Source organism: Herpailurus yagouaroundi, unplaced genomic scaffold (assembly GCF_014898765.1).
Source record: "Herpailurus yagouaroundi ecotype Mexico unplaced genomic scaffold, PumYag 187, whole genome shotgun sequence".
Taxonomy (NCBI): Eukaryota; Metazoa; Chordata; class Mammalia; order Carnivora; family Felidae; genus Herpailurus; species Herpailurus yagouaroundi.
The window spans coordinates 4,261,856-4,289,083 of record NW_024412418.1 but is presented as its reverse complement, the minus strand read 5'-3'; the positions used below and the strand labels follow the sequence as shown (position 1 = coordinate 4,289,083).

Genomic DNA, 27,228 nt, shown 5'->3' with positions numbered 1-27,228 from the left:
TTCACTAGTAAACGTATCAAGAAAAATTCCGAAAATGATAAGTAGGGCATAAAATACCAGACGTACTAAATAACAGACTTTCTACAGAATTAAGTGTTGGACCAGGTGACACTGGCACCAGAACCGACAACTGAACACAAGTGCCATCGTTAAGCTCTAGATTTTCTTTTTTCTTTTTAAATTTTTTTTTTTAATTTTTTTTTTTTTTCCCAACGTTTATTTATTTTTGGGACAGAGAGAGACAGAGCATGAACAGGGGAGGGGCAGAGAGAGAGGGAGACACAGAATCGGAAACAGGCTCCAGGCTCTGAGCCATCAGCCCAGAGCCCGACGCGGGGCTCGAACTCCCGGACCGCGAGATCGTGACCTGGCTGAAGTCGGACGCTTAACCGACTGCGCCACCCAGGCGCCCCACTTTTTAAATTTTTTTTAATCTTTATGTATTTTGGAGAGAGAGAGACAGAGACAAAGCATGAGCGGGGGAGGGGCAGAGAGGGAGGGAGACGCGTAATCCCGGAATCCGAAGCAGCCTCCAGGCTCCCAGCCATCAGCACAGAGCCCTACGCGGGGCTCAGAACTCAGGAGCCACCAGATCATGACCTGAGTTGAAGTCGGACGCTCAAGCGACTGAGCCACCCGGGCGCCCCTAAGCTCTAGATTTTCTAATAAAGTAAAAGAGGCAGTTCAGTAAAAGGAGAGCTTGAGAACCAAGCGGACCTAATTTGACTCTATTTCCTCCGTGTGGCCTCAGGCAAGCCACTCCACCTCTAGACCCTCACTTTTCGGTATCTCTTGAATGAGAACAATTTCTTTTTTTTTTTTTAATTTTTTTTTCAACGTTTATTTTTTTGGGGACAGAGAGAGACAGAGCATGAACGGGGGAGGGGCAGAGAGAGAGGAAGACACAGAATCGGAAACAGGCTCCAGGCTCTGAGCCATCAGCCCAGAGCCCGACACGGGGCTCGAACTCACGGACCGCGAGATCGTGACCTGAGCCGAAGTCGGACGCTTAACCGACTGCGCCACCCAGGCGCCCCGAATGAGAACAATTTCTACCTTACAGAGTTGTCTTAAAATAAAATTATCTTTACAAAGCCTACAACATCACCTGTTCTTAAAGAGGGTTTCAGTAGCTCAACTAACAAGAGCATTTTATAATCGCCACTATTACTAACATATAAGTATTATCTCATGAAGGAGAAGGGATTCTTGTTCAGATATTTTTAAATTCCTGAATAATTAGATTATAATACAAATATGAAAACCCACAAAACCTCAAAAATAAATGTTTGCCAAATATTCTAATCTGTGCTCAATATTCAAAGATGGAAGTCGTAATAAAAATGAAAACATGCAATTTTATTTATTTTCAAAGTTGCAAAGGACTAGGGAAAGTATTTGCAGCTAATGTTACAAAGACTTTTTATTTATTATTGCTATGAAGATGTAGGAGTTGTAAGAACGTTTGGTGACAGAGTAAGCTCTCTGAGCTGTGTGTTATGGCCCAAACACACAAAATGTGTATATAATTTCACAGCCCTTCAAAATGATTTTTCAGGCCTTTGAAAGCTTTTCCAAGCCTCTTAGTAAACGCTTTCAATTACTAAAGGAAACTTTAGTGGACAAAGTAATTGTGGTTGATGAGCTCATGCTGCCACCTAGTGGCCAAGGTTAGCTCCACCTTGAGGAGGAATTCTTTTTTTTTTTTTTTTTTTTTTTTTTCTTTCAACGTTTATTTATTTTGGGGACAGAGAGAGACAGAGCATGAACGGGGGAGGGGCAGAGAGAGAGGGAGGCACAGAATCGGAAACAGGCTCCAGGCTCCGAGCCATCAGCCCAGAGCCCGACGCGGGGCTCGAACTCACGGACCGCGAGATCGTGACCTGGCTGAAGTCGGACGCTTAACCGACTGCGCCACCCAGGCGCCCCGGGGAGGAATTCTTAAAATACTATCTCATTAAGGAAAGCTGTCTGCCTTGTATTTGAACACATCCTATAGCCACGGAGACCATGCCAATAGGCGACTGAAAACTGAGAAAGAAAATGAAATATATTCCGTAACTAACGTGAAATTGTTCATGTCGCGTTCCTAAAGCACATGATGCAAAACAAATTCTTCACCCTCTTGTCCTAAAATAATCCTAAATATTGAAAACTAGGTTTTTAAGAAATCAGGATAGAAGGTCAGTTTGAGGGAATCTTTATTAACAGGAAATTGGATAAACGCTAAAGTAATGAAATTTCAGCACATTCCTTTCAAAATGACCTCAGATGGATTTAAGAAACTTCTACTGAATCACTCGTGTCAGATATTGGCTAAACTCTGGTGAAAAACTAGTCTTTCCTCAGGACATGCAAGAAGGAAGCGTTTATCTTTTTTTAGGCTACTATTTTCATAAAATTTGATCAGGAGCAATGGTTCTCTATGCCTTTCTAACATCTATACAGATGATCATATAAAAATTTTACTAGACTAAGCAAAAATATTAGAAATATCAGTCACAAACTTCAGAGCCCTTATCTGTGTCATATTTCTTAATTTTATAATAACAAAGTACCCTACATAATGTTACCTCCATTTCCTAAATGAGTATATTAAGAAAGATTTGTTTACATTGTCTGCATTATTAGACATTACTTCTTATTTTGCATTTTGCACTATGCAATCTTACTTGTGAAGTGTGACTATAACTGGGCCATTCCCATCTCAATTCTCTCTCTCTCCTCCCTCTTTTCCTTCCTCTTCTCCTCCCTCTTCCCTCTCATACCCATACACAATCCTAAGCATGTTAAAAAATGGGGTTTTCTTTACCTACATTGTCTCTCACATTGGTAAGGGGCAGGAACTTGTGGAAGAGGTTATCTCTTTCTCTCTCCAGACATCTATTTTAAACCTTTCTGTCTCTTTCTTCAAAGTTCCATTTCAAATGTGTCCATCTGGAGGTCCCTCCATTCTGTTATGCTTTTTGCTTTTTATATAGTACTTTTAGTATTATTACTGACCCCTAGCTAATTTTCCTTTACTTACAAGCCTCTCTCCCTCCAAATATAGGCTCTAGCAGCAACAATAAACAATGTTTTTATAATTTAGGCACATTTTTATATTCTTATTAGTTCTAAGACTCTTTGATAGAATTTATACATTAAATTACATATTAACTTAAGTAAATTGAAACATCTCAATTAGAAAAATTATTTTTGCTTCATCATTGAAAAACAGTGGTACAACTATGGAGAAAGGGATTTCTGGAATCTCTGGGAGGGCGCATAACCTCTCAACACATTCAGTGGGAGCTCTTTGCTAGGTTACCAATGGGTGTGCTCTTCCCACAGAAATCCCGAGATTTGCCTTCAGCCCCGTTATATTTGGCACTGAAATTGCTCAAGTGAGATTTAAGGAGATTGCGGTTACTGACCCACTATCCTGAGTTCAGATGATGGCTCACTTCCATCTAAGTGTGTTCTATTGGTCCGTTTCTTAGATATCAAGAGCCTTGGCAAAAGTAAAATGTCTACACAGATGGTCCCAATGGATTTCAGGGAATTTGTAAGCACCTAAAGAAGACCTGATCGCACCCATTCCATTCAGAAGGTTAGGTTCTTCACCAAGAGATATTTTCAATTGTACAGGGACTTATAAGCAATTCTGCATCCCCTTTCCTGACCGAAAACGTTTGCTTAAATTATTTCTAAAACTTTCGTTGTTTGAGTTATACACAAAACGTGGTGGAACTTGTCTGATGGTGTCTCCCGACATTACGACGTGAACAAAATCTAAGACTCTGTGACCCACACTTTTTCTTTTTTCTTTTTTAATTTTTTTATGTTTATTTATTTTTTGTTTTGAGGAAGAGAGAGAGAGTGGGGGTGGGTGGGGGAGGGTCAGAGAGCGAGGGAGACACAAAATCCAAAGCAGGCTTCAGGCCCTGAGCTGTCAACACAGAGCCTGATGTGCAGCTCAAACTCATGTACCAGGAGATCATGACCTGAGCCAAAGTTGGAGGCTTAACCAACTGAGCCACCCAGGCACCCCATACCCACACTATTTCTTATCACTACGGCTCCCCAAGGCTGCAAGAGCTGTGTTATGGGAGGGGGGTGCTGGGTTGTGATTTGAATCGATTAGTGTTGAGATGCAGAGTGGCCACTGAAGGACCATGAATGAATTCCCTGGCCTTACCCTTATGTCCACTATCCTTCTCCAAGATTGCTTCAGAGGTGTTCATTGCCCCATCATTCATGCCAGAGGGAACACAGGACTCACAAAAGTGTCCCCATGGACCCCAGGCTGAAGCAAAGCTACCTTGATCCCAATAACTCGGGTGAAAAAGGTTTGAGGGGATTTTGTTGTAGTTTTGTTTTGTTTTGTTTTGTTTTTAATGTTGCTTACTTTTCCTAGTCCAATATCATAGAGAAAACAGATCAGATTTGTATTTGTACCCCGTAGCATTAAACTTAGAAATTGGAGAGCCTACTGAAAAACAAAAACAAAAACACCTCAATGGGAGTGGGAAAAAAAACAAGGGAATGCTCAAGAACCTTCCTTTGTTACAAGATCTTTGCTGTAAAGGCACAGACTAAAACACTGATAATTTTCCTTTCAGCAAGAGAAAGGGAACCCACTTATATCAGCAGCGGCACAAACATACACATCTGAGACTGTTGATCCCAGCCTTCGTCTAATTAACTGTTTCAAAAATCAATAAATAATGTGAGTTACATGGAAGAAATTTCTGTGCTAAAATCTGAATCCTTTTCAGAGCATCACATTGGCACTAATTCTGCTTCTCTAGGTTGCTTGCCCGTGACTCATTCCTGCTGTCTGAGACAGTTGCCTCACCAAAACCATGATTGTCCCTAGCCTATATATCATTTCATTGTCTTGGCATTCAGTTCCCTCCATAACCTGCTCACTCCCTCTGAACACAAACCACTCTATGACCTCATTGCTAAGGGCTATGCACTTAGTGCATAGAACTATAGTGTGGTGGTTCCTCAAAAAATTTAAAATGGAACTATCCTATGACCCAGCAATTCAATTGCACTGCTAGGAATCTATCTAAATGATACAAAAATGCTGACTTGAAGGGGTACATGCACCCCAATGTTTATAACAGGGCTATCAACAATAGCCAAAGTATGGAAAGAGCCCAAATGTCCATCAACAGATGAATAGATAAAAAAGAGGTAGTATATATATATATATATATATACACATATATATATGTGTGTGTATATATATATACATATATACATGTGGTGTATATATATATATATATATACACACACACACATGTGGTATGTGTGTGTGTATATATATATATATACCACATATATATATACCACATATATACTATATATATATATATATATATATATATATACCATACACACACACACACACACACACACACACACAATGGAATACTACTCGGTGATCAAAAATAATGAAATCTCGTCATTTGCAACTACATGGATGGAACTAGAGTGCACTATGCTAAGTGAAGTCAGTCAGTCAGAGAAAGGTAAAGGTATGACTTCAGTCATATATGGGATTTAAGAAACAAAATAGATGAACATAGAGGAAGGCAAGGAAAAATAAGATAAAAACCTAGAGGGAGGCAAACCATAAGAGACTCTTAAATACAGAGAATAAACTGCGGGTTGATGAGGGTAGGAGGGTGGAGGATGGGTTAAAGGGGCGATGGGCATTAAGAAGGGCACTCTTTGGGATGAACAGTGGGTGTCATCACTGGGTTCTACTCCTGAAGCCAAGGCTACACTGTGTGCTAACTGGAGAATTAAAAAGATATATAAACATAAAAATAAATTTAAAACAAGAATAATTGCAATATTCAAAGCGGGTTCCTAATCCCGGGAAGGGATGGTTGTGACACTAACATTCCATCAATACTGCCAAAGAAACGATTAGTGTATCTAGCATACTCCATCATGAAATTTATTAGGGCACAGACTTGGGATTAAATTTACACTCTAGTTCTCTCTGTATCCTTACTGAGTCATGTTTCATTTTGCTTTTTCCCCCTCTGTCTTCTACGGTCTAGAGATAAATTTTATAGTTTTAGTTCATGCTCAGCCATCAGGGCTCAAATACCTGCAAACTCTAGCTTGCACCAAAAGGGCACTTTTTAAAAATCATAATAATTAATAATACCTCTTCCCTGAAATAATTATAATACTTCTTGAATAGCTCAAATGTTTTCTGAGGCACAGAAAGGTGTTAAAATCTTTTGAAACTTCATTCTGTCGTATTTTTTTTTTATTGGAACAACCAAAAAAGACTAACATGAAAATAGGATATATATTTTCTGAATTTCAGTTTAGCTCTGACTTCTCAACACCTATTGCCTCTGACTTTTTTAGAATTTTCTTGTTTGCTCATTCACATGTTTGCATTTTATTTATAATTTCTATAATAAACAGCGTCTATTTATTTTTGTCTGAAAGAAATAGAAATAACTAAATACCAAGTATTAAAGTAGTAGTTGGAACAACATCAAAATCAAATATGTAAAGAGGCATCTTTCTTGTCATTTGTCACTTGGTGGATGAATAAGAGTGCAAGAATTGTGCTGTCAATGTTGTTCACCTTTCACTTGTCCATATTTGGGTTTCTTTTCTGCAGTGATCATGATGTTGTATTCTTAGAAGACAAGAATACAAAAATAGGCATAAAAGATATTTAAAGGAATGAGATAGGAGGAGTCCCTTTAGTTAAAGAAATCATTTGTACCTAGGTAACCTGCCCTGTTTGCTATTTTCAATTCTATATTTAGAGATAGGGAGCATGCATATCATTCCAATGAATCTCACCTGGCCCGGACATGTATATTGGTTTAACTAGTGCCACACTATTAATAGCTAGATGATTCCAACACTTACTAGATTTTTATCCTATTCCTAATGATGAAAATGTTTGAGGAAGCAGAATTACTCTGACTCTGAGTGACTGGGGATTCTTATCATTCACAGGCACATGATTGAAATGGAGCTTTAAAAACAGTTTTTAAAATAAAAGTCATATTGAACGTTTCAAGGATGCCATACTCCAAAGTCTGCACGTTTGTTTAGCATCTTTGGATGATGACCAGGTAGACTAACCATGTCTAGAAGCTTTGCTCTTTATCTATTTTGTATTCCAGACAGGAATTTAACTTCTTACGCAAAACTTCCCCCTGACGATCGTTCTGCACATGGCAGCTTTCACTTCTTTATTTCTCAAGCTGTAGATGAGAGGATTCAACATGGGGATCACTGCTGTGTAGAACACCGACACCACTTTATTGATGTCCAGAGAAAAGATTGCACCTGGCCGCACATAGATAAAGAAGAGGGTCCCATATAAGATGGACACTGCGGTGAGATGGGAGGAGCAGGTGGAAAAGGCTTTGCGCCTCCCATCGCCAGAGCGGATCCTCAGGATGGCAGTAAGGATGTAAAAATAGGAGATTATAATGGTCAGGCTACTGACAACCAGTACAGCTCCAGCCACAATGAAAACCAACAGTTTATTGATCCGGGTGTCAGCACATACCAGAGAAAGAAGGGGGGACATGTCACAAAAGAAATGATTGATAATGTTGGAGCGACAAAAGGGAAGTCGGAAAGCAGCCGTTGTGTGAGTCATGGTGCTCAAGAAGCCAATAGTATAGGGTCCAACCACCAACTGTACGCAGAGTCTCTGTGACATGGAGACAGAATACAATAATGGGTTACAGATGGCCACATAGCGGTCATAAGCCATGGACGCCAGGAGAAGGCACTCAATGGCCACAAAGAACCCAAAGAACCATTGCTGCAAGGCACAGCCCAGGAAGGAGATGGCCTTCCTCTCAGTGAAGAAGTCAGTGAGCATCTTGGGACCCACTACTGATGAAAAGCAGATGTCCACAAAAGACAGGTGACTGAGAAAAAAGTACATGGGCGTGTGAAGGCGGGGATCTATCTGGATAAGAATAATCATACCCAAGTTTCCTGTGATGGTAACAAGGTAAAAAAGTAGAAATAGCAAGAAAAGGAAGACTTGCATCCGAGGATGATACTTCAAACCTATGAAAATAAATTCTGTGATTCTTGTATTGTTCCCATCAGCCATTGGTTGTGTTGTTCTCTAGAGTGAGAAAAACAGAACGTTAATAATGCATACAATTTTAAATTATTTAAAAGCATAACATTATACACAAGAAGAGAAACTACAGGTCCAATTTGGGAGCATTGGTATAAAAAGAGACTAAACTAAAAGCTACCAAGCAAATATAGTAAGGTTCTTACTCTTAACAGCAATATGGTTTAAATGTTTTAAAGAAAAAAATTAGAACTAAGAATTGGGTCACCATTAGAAAATCTGTAAAATTACTCACCACACTTACATATTAAAAGACAATGCATTATAATTATTTCAAAAGAATTCCTTAAAGAAGCTGATAAAATGTGGCAAGAAAGAAAGAGAAAGAAGAAAGAAAGAAAAGAGAAGAAAGAAAGAAAGAAAGAAAGAAAGAGAGAAAGAAAGAAAGAGGGAGGAAGGAGGAAGGGAGGAGGAAGTAAGGAGAAAGAAAAGAAGAGAAAGGAAAGGAAAAGAAAGAAAAGGAAAGAAAAGGAAAGAAAAGGAAAGAAAAGAAAAAAAAAAAAGAAAACAAAGAAAAACTTTCCAAACTGGAAAAAAAAAAGAATTACTTGACTTGGTAAAAAGGATCTTCCTCTAGCTTCCAGAGAATATATGTGTGTAAGGTAAGCCCTGGGAATATTAATACTATAACCAGAAACTATATATTTTCACAATGTGTGCTATTTAACAGTATAGTGAAGGGTACATCCAAAATACTAAACTATAAAAAAAGAAAGAAGGTGTAAGAATTCTACAAAACAGAGATAAGAAAATACTGTCACTATTTGCAAGCAAAATAGTCATCCACATAGAAAGTGTAAAATAGTCAACCAATAAAGATAATTTTTTTAGAAAAAAATGAAAGAATTCAAAGTAGCAGAAGATTGGTGTAAAAAAAGTCAATAATAATTACCTATGAATTATAACGGAAAAACTTATATTCATCAATACAAATTGATAAAATAGCTGTAAATAAGCCTAACAAAAACCATTCAAGATTCATATGAAGAAAAATATAAATTATTTAACTTTACTGTACAAGGAAAGAACTGCCTAGATCAGTCAAAAAAACACATTTACTGTATTTTTATGTGTTTATTAAGATTCATTTCCTCCTGAGATAGTAAAAATTAGCTCTAACAGGGGCGGTAAGACTCTGCGTGGCCATTCTTCAGGTTGGAATAGCACACACAGATACATCAATTATGAAGGGAACAGATAATGATATTTCTCCCACAGATATGCTGCAGCTGGAAAGTGTCCTAACAACATTTGGGTGGGGGGGGGGGGGGGGGGTGGCGAGGTAGTGACAAATACTTTATTGCTCAATGATAAGCTTTACTTTCTGAAAAAACAGACTGTCTACAATGTTTGTCTGAAATCACATCACCAAGACGAAACACCCCACTCTGGTCTGGAATATCTAAGTCAGTCTGACAGAGCAAAGCAGTCCCAGTCCCCAACATGAGTACAAAACTCCACATGAGGGATGTCTGGGTACAACACTCTACACCTAGTTTACCTTTGTAGTTCCCATGGAAACAGGACCCTGTGCTACCTTTGTGGGTCAGACTGTTCTGCTGTTGTGATGTTGGCCCCTTTCCACACAGCCTTGCTTTGCTTTGAGCTCATCTCAATTTTCCTTGATTGAAATTTCACCAAAAACTCCCCACTTCTCAAAATCCTATAATAGCTCTAGTTTTTTGTTTGTTTGTTTGTTTGTGTGTTTAATGAGACATCCATGGTTCTAAGTGTGCACGGTCTCCCTCATTGCAGTGGGTCAAAAGCTGGTTGGATTAGACTACTAACCTGATCCTTGCTGTTTAAGGCTGATGAGGCCAGGACACCTGCCAGGTTATTTGGTACATTTAATGCAGTTCCAACAAACTGGAAAAGTTAAAATAAAATATAATTTTTAATGAAGAAAAAATCAGATGTTTAAATTCATGGAAGAGAAAAATGTTCAAAGGAGCAAAGGACATTTCAAAAAGGAAAATCAAAGAAACGGGATGTGCTGTTCCAGATATCAACACATAAATAAAGCCATCATGCTTAACCAGGAAGATAGGATTACTGAAATAGGCAGGACACAGAAAAATCATAGGCAGACCAAGACGTATATGCCAATTTAGCATGAATAAACATTTTCTTTCAGTCAGGAAAGTAGAGATTAATTACAATATTGGGATGGCCATTTCAAAAAATAGATCGTGTTAAAATTCCACCCACATCATGAAACTAAAAAGAAAAATTCTATTATAAACATACAACAGTAACACCCTAAAGAATAGCATTACGATTTGTTGTATACAGGGATGGACTTCTTAAACAGAACATGAAAATCACCTGAAGGAAAGGTTGAAAGCTTTACGGCATGATAATTTTAAGTAAACAGATGCCAACATATACTCTGGGTAAAATTAAGACATACGGATTGGAGAACTACTGAAACATATGTTACAGAAGACTAAAGTCAGATCACACAAAGAGCTACCACAAATTATCCACTAAGATAGCAAGTATTCATTGTAGTCATTGGCAAAAGATACAGAGGACACTCCCAGTCCCAATAAATATGACAAGATGTTTATTATCCCTTTAATATCCCCAATAATCACAGAAACCAAATTGAAACAATAATCATACACTATTTCACCCTTCAAGTTGACAAGATAATAAGAAGTGAGAAAATATACTGAGAAAGCAGGGAGAGAAACTGGAGATCACTGGCTGTTGCAGGGGTGGGGCCTCCAGAAGGCAATTTTTTACTATCTCTTGAATTTTTTTTTTTTGAAAAGTGATTACCTGATGACTCAGAAATTCCATTACTTTTATCTACCCTGAAGAAACACAGAATGGAAAAACAATGATGTCCACTTTACTGTTGCTTCAAATGATAAAAAAAAAACGGAATCCACATAAATATTCTCCAAAAAGCATGACAGTAAATAAACTTTGGTATGTCATTCTGGGGAATATTGTACAGATATTTCAAAATAAAATAACAGATTACCAGAGGGGAGGTGGGCATAGAGCCTGCTTGGGATTTTCTCTCTCTCTCTCTCTCTCTCTCTCTCTCTCTCTCTTCCTCTGCCCCTCCCTTTCTCAAGGGCATATGCTCTCTCCCTCTCTAAAAAAAAAAAAAAAAAATCAAAATTAAAATTAAACAAATATATAAGGGGTGCCTGGGTGGGTTAGTTGGTGGACGGTCCAACTCTTGATTTTGGCTCAGGTCATGATCTCATGGTTCATGGGATTGAACCCTGCTTTGGGGCTCAGAGCGGACCTTTCTTTGGATTCTCTTTCTTCTTCTCTCTCTGCCTCTCCCCCCTCGAAATAAATAAATAAATAATAATCTAAAGCAACCCCCCCCAAAAGTAATCTAAGTAATTCCTTAAAGTATTTCAACATTTAAAAAGAAAAAGAGAGAAGAAAAAAAAAATAGCTACAATCGATTGGGAGAAAAACAGGCGAGAAATATACAAAGCCTAGGTGGGAGAAAGTGAGTAACAAATACAGGCCATGCATTGGAAGTTCGAGATTTCTGAAATTCTGAGAAGCGGACAGAACTCTAGCCCCAACCTCACCCTTTATAAATAAGAAAACTGAGGCTCCAAGATGTCTGACCCAGGACCACAAAGATGGTGGCAAAGATACAATCAATTTCCACCCTGCGGTTCTAAATCCGTGATTGGCTGCATGGGACGACACCTTTAAGGTGACAGTGGAGAGGGGACAAGGGACAAGCATTTTCAGAGTATGCAAGACTTATCAGATTCGGCCCCAGGTGCTCTGCAAATGACAGCCAATTTGACTTCCACCCAAGCTTGGGTAAGAAACATTTTGCTATCTCCATTTTAAAGAGCAAACAATCAGGGGTGCCTGGGTGGCTCAGTTGCTCATTCAGTTAGGCAGTTAGGCATCCAACTCCAGCTCAGGTTATGATCTCACAGTTCGTGAGTTCAAGCCCCTCCTCGGGCTCTGTGCTGACAGCTCAGAGCCTGAAGCCTGCTTGGAATTCCCTCCCCTCCTCAAACTCTGTGTCTCTCCCTCTCAAAAATAAATTAAAATTAAAAAAAAAAAAAAAATGTAAAGAGCAAACAATCAAGGCTGCCAAATGTAGAAGGTGATACCTGAAGGGCAGAACCTGGTATCTCCAAAGAGTTATCTGCGATTAAGACACTGCCCTATCTGAATACAGGGTATCCACCCTTTCAAAGATGTCACTCCTCCAAGAGGGAAACTCGGATGTCTCAAAGTCTCAACCCAGTCCTACATGTTGTTTGAGGGCTGCAGAATCAGACAAAACGCGTATGCAAATTTATCAGTGAAAGAGCTGTTGATTACAAGGAGAGTAAGGAGGTCCCAGGAAATCCTGTAAACAGTCCAGGTTTGCTCAGGTACAAGCGCTCTCAAACATCTGCACCTGTGCTCCCATTTGTACGCCCTGCTTGGAGCGTGATGCTTATAACGCACGGCAGCATGCCATACAGATGGCACCACACCTAGAGAGGGTGGCCCTGCCTCTCTCTCCCTGTTCTGGGCAGCCAGTGAATCTGAAGAGGGATTTCACCTGACTATAATCTCTTCGTGCATCTTAGCAAATTTCACATTATTGCATGTTAGGTTTGCTGCAACATTCTAACCAATTATGGTCTGAAAGTGGGTATTTTTCTATGTACCGAAGAAACACATCTTAGATGTCAGTCCTTTTTGTTTTCCCATCAATCTTTTTATTTTGAGCTTCTTGAAGAGTAAACGGAGGGACAGAGATGGGTTTTTAAGAATGCTTTAAACTTACATTCCAAGGAGCTCCTTTCTTCTTCCGAGGATTGAAATTAAAACGGAGCATAAATTGTACTCTTTTTCAGCCTGTTTTCCTTCTTCCCACCTTCATCTGCGCCTCCACACAGAGAAGAGGGCAGACTTTCTTGGAATCACTTGGCTTTATTCCTAAGTTTCCTTCCCAAGGAACTGGTAAGATTCCACTCCAAAGCACATTGTCTTTTCACTTGGTTGGAAGTTTCCAGAATTAGTTACCTCATTTTGTTGTTGTTGTTGTTCTAGAAAAACTTATGTCCCAATACATACCATACCTTGGGAATTTTGTTAAGAGGGAATTAAATTAAAATGTTATTACTATCCTTAAACTCTAAAAAATCCACTGGGATCCACTTATTTGCTCTCTGTGCTTGACTTGAGTCAAGTCTTAATTTCTTACCTCCTTCTTCAACAACAACAACAACAACAAACATCTAATGAGTAAACTTCAGTACGGTGTTGCAACAACTGCTGAGTTTTCCCCCATAAGAAGCACCACGGAATTTCTGCAACTGTTCAGGTAGAGATTTTTACCATTGAAGATCAGCCCCCAGGATAGCTTACTTGGCATTGTGATATTCCATCTTCCTTTCCTGATACTCATAGGGAACTCACTGAGAATCATAATGTGTGAAGTATCTCCACCATATTCAATGAGAAATTGAGAGAGATTTCACCGAAAAATACAAGCCTGATACTACATTTTTTCAACTTATATTGATGAATAACACACAGAAAAGTGCAAAAACCGTACACGTACTGCTCACTGAATTATTGCAATGTGAGCCCAGGCATGCAAGCCTCCACCCAAGTCAGGAAATAGAACCTCTCCATCCATTTTATATTTGTGAAATTCATCTTTTATTGAATACATCTCTAGTTCATGTATTTATGGATGCCAGTATTCCATTCTGTTAGTATTCCACAAATGATTTACCAATTGCTTTGTTGTTGGACATCTGAATTTTTCCCAGTTTTTAGCTTTGTGATTTTTTTTTTCTCCAATGGGCATCCAACGAATGCCATGTGTTTTGGTGTTCATGAGCATGCATTTCTCTTGGGGATATACCTGGGAGGGAAATTTCTTTGTTATTGGGCGCATATATGTTCCTGAGGACCGATAATCGAAGAAGTCTTCCAAAACCCACTGCTTACACTTCCATTAGCAGTGTATGAAAGTCGCTATTAGCCATTTTATAATGGTGTGTGTATAATGGTATCTCATTGTGCCTTGAGCTGCCATTTCTAGAGAGATGGAACAATTCTGCAAGCTTTACAAGCCATTTTCATAACCACTTTTTTGAATTGGCTTTTGAAATGTCTTGCCTGCACTTCATCACTGGATTGTCTTTCTTTAAAAGTTAACAATAGTTACTGGGTGGCTCAGTCGGTTAAGCATCCAACTTCAGCTCAGGTCACGATCTCACAGTTCATGAGTCTGAGCCCCGCGTGGGGCTCTGTGCTGACAGCTCAGAGCCTGGAGCCTGCTTCGGATCCTGTGGCTCCTTCTCTGCCCCTCCCCTGCTCATGCTCTCTCTCTCTCTCTCTCTCTCTCTCTTTCTCCCTTTCTCTCTCTGCCCCTCCCTCACTTGCTCTCTCTCTCTCTCTCTCTCTCAAAATAAATAAAGGTGAAAATAAATAAAGAGGGGCGCCTGGGTGGTTCAGTCGGTTAAGCATCCGACTTCAGCTCAGGTCATGATCTCATGGTCTGCGGGTTCGAGCCCCGCTTTGGGCTCTGTGCTGACAGCTCGGAGCCTGGAGCCTGCTTCGGATTCTGTGTCTCCCTCTCTCTCTGCCCCTCCCCTCCTCATGCTCTGTCTCTATCTCTCAAAATTAAATAAACTTAAAAAAAAAGTTATATAGTTATTCATGTTCTTCAGATATGTCACCTATACGCCTTATAAATAACAATTTCCCTTGCTGTGGCTTCCAGGTTTATGCTCTTAAGAGTAAAACCTAAGTCTTCATTTTAATATAGTTCCGGGAATCAATATTTTTCTTCATGTTTAGCATTTTTGCAGCATATTTTTTTTAATTTTCTACTATACATCATGAAGATATTCTCCAATATCTTCTAGATCCCCTAATTCTTTGCCTTTCACATTTCAATCTCCAAATAATCTGTAATTAATCTTAATGTGTGTTGTGAGAGGGGGATAAAATTCCACTCTTCTTCCCATTTGGACATCCAATGGATTAAACGCCATTTTTTCTCAATCTTTTCTTTCCCCAATACTTTACTGTGTCCCCCTTGTCATAAATGAAGCATCCATATATTGGGTCTGTATATTCTTTAACAATAAAGGTATTAGCATGCATTCATTGATATACTTGGACACTCCACTCTGTTCCACTGGGCCATTAGTCTATTCTTGATCCTGCCTTAATTACTATAGTTTTGTTAAGTGGAGGGAGACCTTCTACCTGGCTTGTTTTTTTCAATTTTTTTTAACGTTTATTTATTTTTGAGACAGAGAGAGAGCATGAACGGGGGAAGGGCAGAGAGAGAAGAAGACACAGAATCAGAAGCAGGCTTCAGTCTCTGAGCCATCAGCCCAGAGCCCGACGCGGGGCTTGAACTCACGGACAGCGAGATCGTGACCTGAGTTGAAGTCAGATGCTTAACCAACTGAGCCACCCAGGCGCCCATGGCTTGTTTTTTTTCAAGATTAAATGAGATATTCTGGGCCCTTTGCATTTCCATATAAACTTCAGAGTCACAGCGATATCTCAGCATGATTTAAGTCTGGATTCACTTTAACATAGCTTCTTCAGTGTTGCAGGACCTACATTGACAGCTTCCTTTCTCATTATAGGAGCATTATAAGATTCAAACAGACTCACTGATTTACGGTTCCCACACAGACCCACAGGCACCCACTTCGTTACAACCCTCCTGACTTTCCCTTCTCACATACTGAAATACTGGAAGTCGAAATCCCATCTGTTCTGCAAGGTATTGCTTAATTATAACCTCATCCAGGAAGCCTTCCTTGATCTGTTTCAGACAAAAATAATCACTCTTTTTGAATGTTAACAGAATCTTTTGCCTCTCTTCTGTCACTTAGTGTCATATGTAAGAGATGAATCACTGGGTTCTACTCCTGAAGCCAAGACAAAACTGTATGCTATCTAACTTGAGTTTAAAGAAGAAAGAAAGAAGGAAAGAAAGAAAGAAAGAAAGAAAGAAAGAAGAAAGAAAGGCCACCAAATATCGTTCTTTGTTTATGCATGATTCCCATCACTAATAAACACTCTAATGGGTCAAGGGTCATATCTTAATGGCTTGAACTGACATCATCAAAAGTCCTACTAAGCATATACCTCTATTTTCTGAGTTGTTGAGAAAATGAGGATGCTTTTTCCACTGGAATAACTTTGTAGTCAAGCTAATTTACTCAAAGAGTAATTTGAAATACTGATTTCAAAATGAAAACACACTAAAATTAATGCCAAGTGTTCCTTGGAATCAATGCAAACACTGTTTTCCCGAAGTGCACTGCATGGAAAAGCACAAGCGATTGCCTTTGGCAGTTTTAGATCAAATTATTTTTAGTTATATCATTTTACAGAACTTACCAGGATTGTCATCTTAAATAATAACTATCTACATCATGCTGTTGTTATGTTTGTCTGGAATAAGCAAACGTGAACCCAGAGAAATACTGAGGGGGATAAAGAATGGTAAGCCTTGTACCAATAATGGCCTTCCCCTGACTGTGTGACAAGACTGGAGCTTGGGGGACTCAGAATGTGGTACAGCAGTACCTGCATCATTTAGAAGATGCCTTGATCTGAAGCATGTGGTTCAGGCTCCCTGAAGCCTCCAATTCTCCAGCTATAAAATGAATCAACTCATACCACAAATGGAAACTGTATTCAATGAAATATTTGCAAAACACATAGCATAGATCCTCAGCAAATGTATAAAATAGTTTTATTATTAAAGAATATTCTGTACTAATGTGTGCTTTCAAATTATATTAGCATAAAAACAAAAAAAAAATACAACAGAGGGCCCAGGAGAAAAAATACACACACACACACACACACACACACACACACACACACACACACACCACAAATCAACAAGGACAAGCTTCAATGTCAATTCTTCCCCTTGCAGAATACCGTTCTTCAGGATAGGCTTTTATTGTGAGAATATCATTGTGGGTGGCAGAATTTCCAAAATGATCCTCTAAAGATCCATAATCTTTGCCCTGATCCCTGGAGTCTCTGCATGTGAAGAAATACCACTCATATGATTATGTTACACTATGAGACACAGTTAGCCTTCAAAGAGACATGACCCTAGATGAGCTGGTGGGTCCCAAGCTTTCTCCAGCTGAGAGCAGAAGAGTCAGGCTGGAAACGTGGGAAGGGCTAGATGAGTCACTGCTGGTCTGAAGCTGGAGGGACCACAAAAGGAAGGCAGGCAGTCCTAAGGAGCTGAGAGGCTCCTGGCCGACAACCCCTGGGGAAATAGGCACCACAGTCCTACAACCACAAGGACTGAATTTTCTCAAACACATCAGTGATCTTGGAAACAAGTCCTCCCCACAACCTCCCGAAAGGAGCCAGGCCCTGCCAACATGTCGATTTCAGCTTTGTGAGACCCTGATCAGAGAATCAGACCACGATGGACCCGGACACGAGGCCCAGGGAAAATGAGAGGCGGTACATTTGTGTGGTTAGGACTTACCAGCTTTGTGGCCATTTGTTATGCAGCAGTAGACACTGACTACCAGAGCATGTTCATCTTTAAAATAATGGAAACAGCCGTATTTTACTTGAGTGCATATCTATAATAACAGAGACATCAGAGGTGACAATTCTGGAAAGCACATAATATGCTTCCTCCTACACTGTGGAAGTTCAATCAATGATATTTGTTATCATTGATTTGTTATCAGGACTATTCCACAAGTGGAATTATGCTGGTTCTCAAAACAGAATCATTTAAGCATGACTGAGTGCCTCAACTAGTATTTAAATAGAAATGAAACACCAACTTAATCTATTCCCCTTCTCCTGAGGTATGCTAAATCACTCATGCTAAGCTTAGATTTGATTGAAGACATTATTACACAAAAGAATAATAACTATTGAATACTTTGTTGTCGAAGAAAAATTAAATAATATATCAGAGTTTCAGCCGCAAGCAAGAGACTTAGGAAATTCACCAGAAGTATGTCAGGTAGATCCAAACATCACCTGGACAAAAACCTGGACAGCTCTGGGTGTCCTGGTAGCAGAGACCGTAGGTCTACTCAGGGGACCATGGTTGACATGAATGTCCTCCAGCCATTTATCTGGCATTGTGTCATTCTCCTTACAACCCAATATCCAAGAGAAATAGTTGAAGTTAAGGTTGTATGCCTAAAACTTGCTGTGGGAAGTCAGTTATAATGCTTCCAAGACTTCTATCTGTAGTTGAGATATTATACCTCTAAAATGATTTCAGGTACTACTGTAAATATAAATAGAATAAGTTCTTATTCTTATTCTTATTACTATTGCATGCATGCTTCATGTAAAGTCATACATTTATTTATGTGCATGTGTGTGTTATTCAATTCTGATGCATTTTGTCATTTGCATATAAGCCATAATCCATGGAAAGAAACACAACCAGAGTTGATCGCCGAACCTATGTCTGTCAACATATAATATTCACTGAATAAAAGAATATAGTATTGACCATATATTTGTCATTCGATCAACAACCATACACTGAGCACCTACTATGTGCCAGGCTGGGGTGTCAGGCATAAAGTGATGGCCATGAGCATCCTTCTCTCATGAATATCATCATCTACAGGGAGAGACACACAATAAGCAAACAAGTAGGTAAATGATATTCTGGTGTTTTTAAGTACCTTGAAAAATAATAATGCAGAAAAGGTAAGCGGTTGAGATATGGGAGGAGCAGAGAATTATTTTAGGTAAAGAGGTCCCGATGGCCTGTTTGATGATACGACATTGGAGCAGAGACTCAAAGGAGCTAAAGACTGGCCTGCAACACTGCCCTAGGAGGAGGAAACGGAAAATGGAACAGCCACATAAGACCCCAAGAATGACTGAAGAAGTTCCACGGAGGAAGTTTCTGGATGGTGCACACACCACTGAAGGGGACTGTGGCCTGAGCAGTGTGCTCTCCCCTCCCCCCCAAAAAAGCAATCAGATTGTACTACCATGAGGTACCATGACAATCTGCTCAGATTTTTGTATGGCCCTGTTTTCATGGCACAGGAAGGTCTGGGGTGACTAGGAAATAGACCATCATCAATCCAGCATAAAGTGCCCGGAAGATCTTACAAATCTATGCAGCAAAGAGTCCCCTGGTGAAAGATACCTATTTTAATCTATTCTCCAAAGTGATCACGTTTGTCAGCACTCAAAGCCTATAATAAATCACTTTTCCCAAGGCGCCTGCGTGACTCAGTCGGTTAAGCATCTGACTCTTGATTTCCACTCAGATCATGACCTCAGCATTTCTGAGACTGAGCCCTGCGATGGTCTCCACAGTGACAGCAGGAAGTCTGCTTGGGATTCTCTCTCTCCCTCTCTCTCTGTGCCGCCCCTGCTCGCACTCAAACATTGTCTATCTCTCAAAATAAACTTTAAAAAATAAATAAATAGATCACTTCTCCCCGAAAAAGCATTACATTCCCAAATCCTACATCATATAAAGGAATGAGAAAGGTATCCTGAGGGTCAGGATCAATGAGCTTGCAAACTCTCCTTGCGTGCTAGAATACCCAGAAGCCTCTGTTACTACTGCGTGGGGCCCTTTCTCCTTTTATGATCCAAAGAGTGACCTCTAGACTCCATGGAAAGCCGTGTATAAAAACAAATTTTTTCATCTTTCCCAACCTCTATCCTATTTAAAGAGGCTTTCTTTTACTACCCTTGCTAAAATATGCTCCTTTACACCCTTATGGAAACGTTTTTATTTATTTTTGTTTTTAATTTTTTTAAACATTTATTTATTTTTGAGAGACAGAGCGAGACAGAGCATGAGTGGGGGAGGGGCAGAGAGAGGTGGGTACACAGAATCCGAAGCAGGCTCCAGGTTCTGAGCTGTCAGCACAGAGCCCAATGTGGGGCTCGAACCCACGAACCGCGAGATCATAACCTGAGCCGAAGTCGGACGCTCAACCGACTGAGCCACCCAGGCGCCCTGGAAATGTTTTTTAATCTTTTTGCTTTTCTTTACACTATACTAGCCTGTAATCTCCAGGTGGACTTTGCCTCTCTCAACGTGAATAGTACCCAGTAAAATGCAGGTGCATAAGAGACATATGTAAAAAATTGCTTAATTATTGACTGTAGTGTTCTTTGATTCCCAGTTCCTCTTTATTAAATAGCATTTTGACCACGTCATTACCCAACACAGACACAAAACTGGGCTAAAGCATAGTGAAAAGCAAGCAAGACAAGCCAAAATATTTTAGGGCCTTAGAAATGACTGACATCTTTCAAAGTCAGGGGACTGAAATAAATGCATTTCAAGGAAACCCTTCAAAGAAAGACAGAGTGTGGCTCTCAGTGAGTCTCAGAATTGCACCGAAACATGGTTTATCCCATCATTTCTTAGATTTGTTGCTACAGTTCAGAAAATGAAACGCAGTATAGTTGAAAGAATATTGTACCCGAAGAAAATAAAAGTGTGACCCAAGTTACGAGCTCATGGACACTGATGCCTCATGTGTGCCAGGATGAACAACCATACGAATAGAATTCACACCCTGCCTAGGACACAAAAACCAATAAATCACAATAGCATAACTGATGCTCTTTAATAAAGAATTGCAATGCACTCTGCATTTCACATGCGCAATCATAGAATTACAGTGACAAAATCTCAGTAAGCTACTATATGAGCAGAGAGGATCGTGGATGTGAAAGGCCTTTGTAAATCATCCAATCCAAATACGAAGGTAATATTTAAAGAGTGCTACGGCTACATACTTCCTGAATAATTCACTTTTTTATCATTTTGTTGGTATACAACTAACATATCACATTGTATGTCCAAGGCATACAACATAATTTTATGAATATATATATATATATATATTTTTTTTTTTTTCTTGTGAAGAGGCTGAATTTCTTCTATTGGGTCTCACAAACCCTCTTCATCAGCCGATTTGTCTTCTTTGTCATGCTTCTGCCTATTTCATCACACTGAGGGGTAACTTTGGGATACTCACTCTCATACTCATTGATCCTAGACTATACCCCTATGTACTCTTCTCAGCTGCTTGTCCTTTGTGGATATTTGTTCCTCTTTCCCCATTGCCCCCAAGATGCTCTGTGATACCTTCGCAGAGAAAAAAAGGCGTCTTTTTCACAGCTTCTGCTGCACAGCTGTGGCTCTTTGGTCTTTTTGTAGTAGCTGAATGTTTCCTCCTGGCTCCCATGGCATATGACCGGTATTTGGCCATCGTTAAGCCCGTGTTGTAGGCACTCATTATGTCCCAACAGGTCTGTGTGCCGCTGGTTATAGGGCCTTATGTCATGGCTCTTCAAAGCAGCATGACCCATATGACATTGACTTTTTGCTTGCCCTTCTGTGGCCCAAATATCATCAATCATTTCCTCTGTGATATTCCCCCTCGGCTTTCTCTTGCATGCGCAGACACCTTCTTAATACAGTTTACGTTTTTCTTTGTGGCTGGCTCTGTAGGAATCCTCAGTGGCCTGACTATGATGGTCTCCTATGTAGTACCATCGCCTGAACTATAAGATAGTCTTGGAACTGGGCTCCTGCTCTGTTTCTTCCTGCCCGTCCCCATCTCTGCCATCCATCATCACCCTCACTTTTCAAACACCGTCACCAGTGTGGCCTTAATGCATATCTCTAAGCAGGTCACTTTTCTGCTTAAAAGTCTCTCTATCTCCCCATCCACTCAAGGCCCCAGGAGAAAGCCATGGCTCCAGTCTGCCTTCCAAATCTTTCCTGATTCAGTTCCAACCTACTCTTGCAGGGTCTTCCATCATCCTCCCCTAACACACACTAAACCCTAATAGCACCTGTTTGCTCAACCTTCCTTGGGCGTGGTTCACTTCTAGAAAAACTCAAGTTTAAGTTCCCTCCCTCTGCCTGCAGTCTATCCACACTCCAGTCTGCTTGTTCAAGTTCATCCATGCTTACAATTTGAACTCAGAACTTGTTACTCTGTAGGACCTCCCCACATGTCTGTGCCCTGTGGCCCTGGTAGGTCCTATCCCTCTTTCCCCCAGGCTTTCCTGTTATCTTTTTCCAAAAAGCACCTGCAGTTCTCTTAATTCTAATGTATCCATTCTTCTCCCCAGTAGGCTTGTGAATTCCTGGAAGGTGGGAACGCTGTCTTGCTCATGCTTATATTGTTGCCTGGATGTAAATAGTTAAAGAAGCCTGCTAGGTCTCTCAAATGCACCACAGCTAAAGTAGGACCCCCGATTCCACCCCTCCATCCCGCCTCTCTGTCATTACCCTGAGTGGTTCTGTTATTCCCGTCTTCCTCTTCTTGGTAGACAACACTGCCATCCACCCAGTTGTTCAAGCTCCAAACTTGAGTCTCATCCTTGATTCCTCTCCCTCCCTTCCCCCATCCTAATCCAGCCCATCGCCAAATGAGCTCTACCTCCAAATCCATTCAAATTTGTCCACTTCCCTTCACCAACCCTGCCCTCCTCTTTCCTGGACTGCTGCAACAAGTCCCAAATGATCTCCTTGCATCTGTTCATGCTTCCCTGCACTCTGTTCTCCTCTCTGAGATGACAGACAATGTTATTTAAAAATGTGCATCATGGGGTGCCTGGGTGGCTCAGTCAGGTAAGCGCCAGACTTCAGCTCAGGTCATGATCTCATGGTTCGAGAGTTTGAGCCCTGTGTCGGGCTCTGTGCTGACAGCTCAGAGCCTGCAGCCTGCTTCAGATTCTGTGTCTCCTTCTCTCTCTCTCTTCCCCTCCCCTGCCTGCACTCTCTCTATCTCACTCAAAAATAAATAAACATTAAAAAAAATTTTTTAAATCACTTTATATCACTAACTGACATGAAACCCTTCAAACATCTCCTATCACGTACAATAATACATAACCTCTTATTCTGGTTTACAGAGCTTTGCACACTTAACCTCTCCAATCACATATCATACTACTTCCCCTGGTGCTCATACCACATCTTCAGCCACAGTGACCTTCTCTCCAATATACTAAACTTGTTCCTGCCCCAGGGTCTTTTCACTGCAACCTCTACCCACAATAGTATTTTTCTGATCTTCATATCTTTAATTATAATTTCAAGTTTAGCTTAAATATGATTTCCTCAATCTGAATTATACTCACCGAACCATTCTATTATATTGTTCTACTTTAAAGTTATTTTTTTTATTTTTTTAACGTTTATTTATTATTGAGAGACAGAGAGACAGAGCATGAGCAGGGGAGGGGCTGAGAGATGGAAAGACATAGAATCCGAAGCAGGCACCAGGATCCGAGCTGCCAGCACAGAACCCGACACGGGGCTCCAACTCACAAACCAGGAGATCATGACCTGAGCCGAAGTCGGAAGCTCACCCGACTGAGCCACCCACGCGCCCCTATGTTGTTCTACTTTGCATTCTACTTATTGCTATCTGATTAATTATTGTAGTCACGTTTTACTCTGGCTGTTTCCATTCCGCTAGACATAAACTCTATGAGACTAGGGACGTTAGTCTTAGTTATCACTATATCCTTAGAGCCTAGGATAGTGCTTTGCACATGGTAAGAATTTCTTAAGCAAATACGAATAGTAATATTACTGTTACTATAGTGAATTTTGTATCTATTGTGTACCAGGCTGTTATACGGTGGAAAAGGGGGGGATAATAATAATAATAATAATAATAATAATATTGTTCTTATAGGGCTTGGCACAGATAAGAGATGATTCACATAGAGTGTTTGCTTTGCTGAAGGTCTTACTATCACCTGTTTGCCCAATGTCTGAAGCTTGGCAGGGCTGGACGCAGATATCACTGCCTTTAATGCTGGGCTCTTACCACCCCATGGGAAAACTGGTAATACTCTGATTTATGTCTTATGATATTAATATCATCTCAGAAGATTTTGTTGTATTAGTGTCCTCATTGTGTCTCTTTTTCATCCTTTTCTTCTAAAACAATATGTGCCTGTATTTCAAAGGCATCTTATAGCTAGCAGATAGTTGTATTTTGCTATTTTACTGGCCTGTCAATAATCTGTTTCCTAACTGGAAGTTGTTGGTTGATTTTTTTTTAGCTATGTTTTTAAAGTTATTTTCTTAGGGGCGCCTGGGTGGCGCAGTCGGTTAAGCGTCCGACTTCAGCCAGGTCACGATCTCGCGGTCCGTGAGTTCGAGCCCCGCGTCAGGCTCTGGGCTGATGGCTCAGAGCCTGGAGTCTGCTTCCGATTCTGTGTCTCCCTCTCTCTCTGCGCCTCCCCCATTCATGCTCTGTCTCTCTCTGTCCCAAAAATAAATAAACGTTGAAAAAAAATTAAAAAAATAAAAATAAAAAAATAAAGTTATTTTCTTAGTGGCTAATTCAAGATTAATACTAGCTTAATTTGGGTAAAATGTAATACGTTTTCTTCCATGTAACTCCCTATACTTCTCCTCCTTTGTGCTATAATCGTCATATATATATGACATTTAGATGTGTTACAATCCAACATCTCAGTGTTGGATTCATTATTAGTTATTAACGTAATTATTTATTTACATAATCTTATGTCTTTTAAATAAATTAAAAGAAAAGAGAAGAATATATGTATACTATTTTTTTATATTTGTCCACGTAGTTACAGTTTTTCATGCTCTTTGTTTTATTATTATTATTATTATTATTATTATTATTATTATTTGCAGATGCTAATTCACAGTATGGTGTCCTTTCTTTTCACCCAAAGGACAACCTTTAATATTTCTTGTAAGAAGGATATGCTAGCAATGAGTTCTCTCAGTCTTTATTTTTCTGGAAATGTCTTTATTTCTCCTTCAATAATGGAAGCTGTTTACAGGATTACATAATTATTGGTCACAGTTTGTTGTTCTTTTCTTTTAGTATCTTGAATATGTCTTTCCCTTACCTTTTGGCCTCCATTGTTCCTGATGGGAAACCCGTCATTTGTCAAATTGTTTTTCCTTTGTAAGTGATGAGGTAAATCACTTCTGTTGTTTTCAAGACTTTCTCTGTCTCTGGCGTTTGGTCATTTGAGTACGATGTGTTTAGGTGTGAGTACCTCTGTGCTTCTCCTTTTGACATGCCCTGGGGGGTTTGCACACATTTCCACAAATATTTTTTCGGACGCTTTTTCTCTCTCCTTTCCTCCTGGAATTCCTAACAGGAACTGCCCTGTTGCGTTGCTTCGCTACCTGACCCCATGGACGTATAGGCTGTATAGAACCTCTATTCTTCTGGAACTTTTCTATTTATGTGCGATTGTATGTATGTGTACAAATTTTCATTTTTTCCCTCCTCCGTGAATGATGTGGCACCATTACAGTATTCTGTACTTTGCCTTTTGTGTTTTGTTTTGTTTTTAAGTTTACCTCTTGGACGGCAAACAGGAACGTCCCCGGCCATTCCTCAGACAGAACTTAACCTCCTTTTTCGAACGTGCACTGAGTAGCTATCGTGAGCAAGGCCCACATGCAGTCAGTGCCTGCTATGGACACATGAAGACAGCTTTCTGTGCAGACATACAAACGACTGCCACGCAAGGCGGATGGTGGCAAGTGGCAGAGGGGGGCAGAGAGTGTTCTGGGAAGCACTGGAGAGAGAGAGAGAGGGAGGGAAAGAGAGAGAAAGAGAGGGAAACGACGTGATTTCTGGCTTGAGACGGGTCAGGAAAGTCCTCATGGTGTTGGTGACATATGAGTTAGATCAGGAATGGAACAGAGGAGAGGTCTTTTGGAAAAGGCTGTTCCAGGTGGAGAGAACAGGTGGACAGACACAGACAAGGGCCTGGGTGGGGAAGAGAAGCTGGCTTGAGCATCCTGTGTGGATAAGAAACTGGGACAGGAGGCACAGACCAGGTGGCCGTGGGGTTAAGCGCCAGTCCCAGGAAATGAACAAGGACTGAGGACTTTCCTAAGATTTCTGCTTGTCAGGGTTCTGTCTCAAGATTCAAAGGACTGGATTCATAGATTAGAGGTACTTCCCAGAGGAAACCCTCTCATCCTAAGCGCAAATCTCAATAAATTTGTTTGTTGTAGGGGCGTCTGGGTCGCTCAGTTGGTTAAGCTGCCGACTTCAGCTCAGGTCATGATCTTGCGGTCTGTGGGTTCGAGCCTCGCGTCGGGCTCTGTGCTGACAGCTCAGAGCCTGGAGCCTGCTTCGGATTCTGTGTCTTCCTCTCTCTCTCTCTGCCCCTCCCCTGCTCACTCTCTGTTTCTCTCTCAAAAATAGACCTTAAAAAAAATTAAAAGATAAATACATTTGTGGTAGAAACTCCCCTCCCTTTCCTACTCCTTTCATTTGGTTCCATTTCCCCCATTTGTTTTTTCTGATCCCTGTTCCATGATGTCTCCTGCTGTAGGTGAGAGTATGGAGACAGTGAACATCCCCAGCAGAAGACAGGGGCCCTGTGTAATATGCTGTGCATTAAAGGAAAATAATTTTTTAAAAGGGGGGGTTGCTTATAAACTTAAAGAGGATTAGCCCCTTATCACAAAGACTAAGTTCAAACTTCTAAATGGTTTAGAGAAGTAATGCATAAAAAGGACTGCCTGAAAGCTAGTCATCTATCATTTTTTAGTAGGCTTCATGTCCAGCACAGGGCTTGAACTCATGACCCTGAGATCAAGACCTGAGCTGAGATCATGAGTCTGATGCTTAACCACCTGAGCTACCCACACGCCCCATCCATCCTGTATATTAAATACATTTTAGATACTGCTAATTTTTAGGTTATCTCGATCGTAAAAAAACTTCAAACCATGTTTTCCAAGTGCACAGAGAATTGTTTCTACTGCATTGTACCCTTCAGTCACACTCTTGGTCTTCTAGGAACAGACAAAAACAGCACTAAAGCTCACATTATTCTGTTGGCTGCAGGGATTTTGTTAAGGATACTGCATTTGACATTAATCAGTGCCCCCTCAGGAGCTATTTCCCTTCAGGGCTTACTGCCAGGAGAAGTTCTGCTTGCCCTGAAGATCTGATACGTTTTCTTCTCCTGAACATTCAGAATCACGTGACTGGTTCCATTTCCCCTTTTTGCTTTGGCAACCAGGAAGCTCAGTGCCAAATTCATTATTTACTTATTGA

At 40.3% G+C, this 27,228-nt stretch overlaps 1 protein-coding gene and 1 pseudogene across 1 annotated transcript; one reads left to right on the top strand and one right to left on the bottom strand.

Moving 5' to 3' along the window:
- Nucleotides 1-7,171: 7,171 nt before the first annotated feature.
- On the bottom strand, nucleotides 7,172-8,116 carry LOC121043786 (olfactory receptor 1009). The gene has a single exon (XM_040495783.1). The coding sequence runs from the start codon at nucleotides 8,114-8,116 to the stop codon at nucleotides 7,172-7,174; it is 945 nt and encodes a 314-aa protein (XP_040351717.1).
- A 10,789-nt stretch (nucleotides 8,117-18,905) lies between these two features.
- On the top strand, nucleotides 18,906-21,697 carry LOC121043927 (olfactory receptor 5G3-like; annotated as a pseudogene).
- The last annotated feature ends 5,531 nt before the right edge of the window (nucleotides 21,698-27,228 follow it).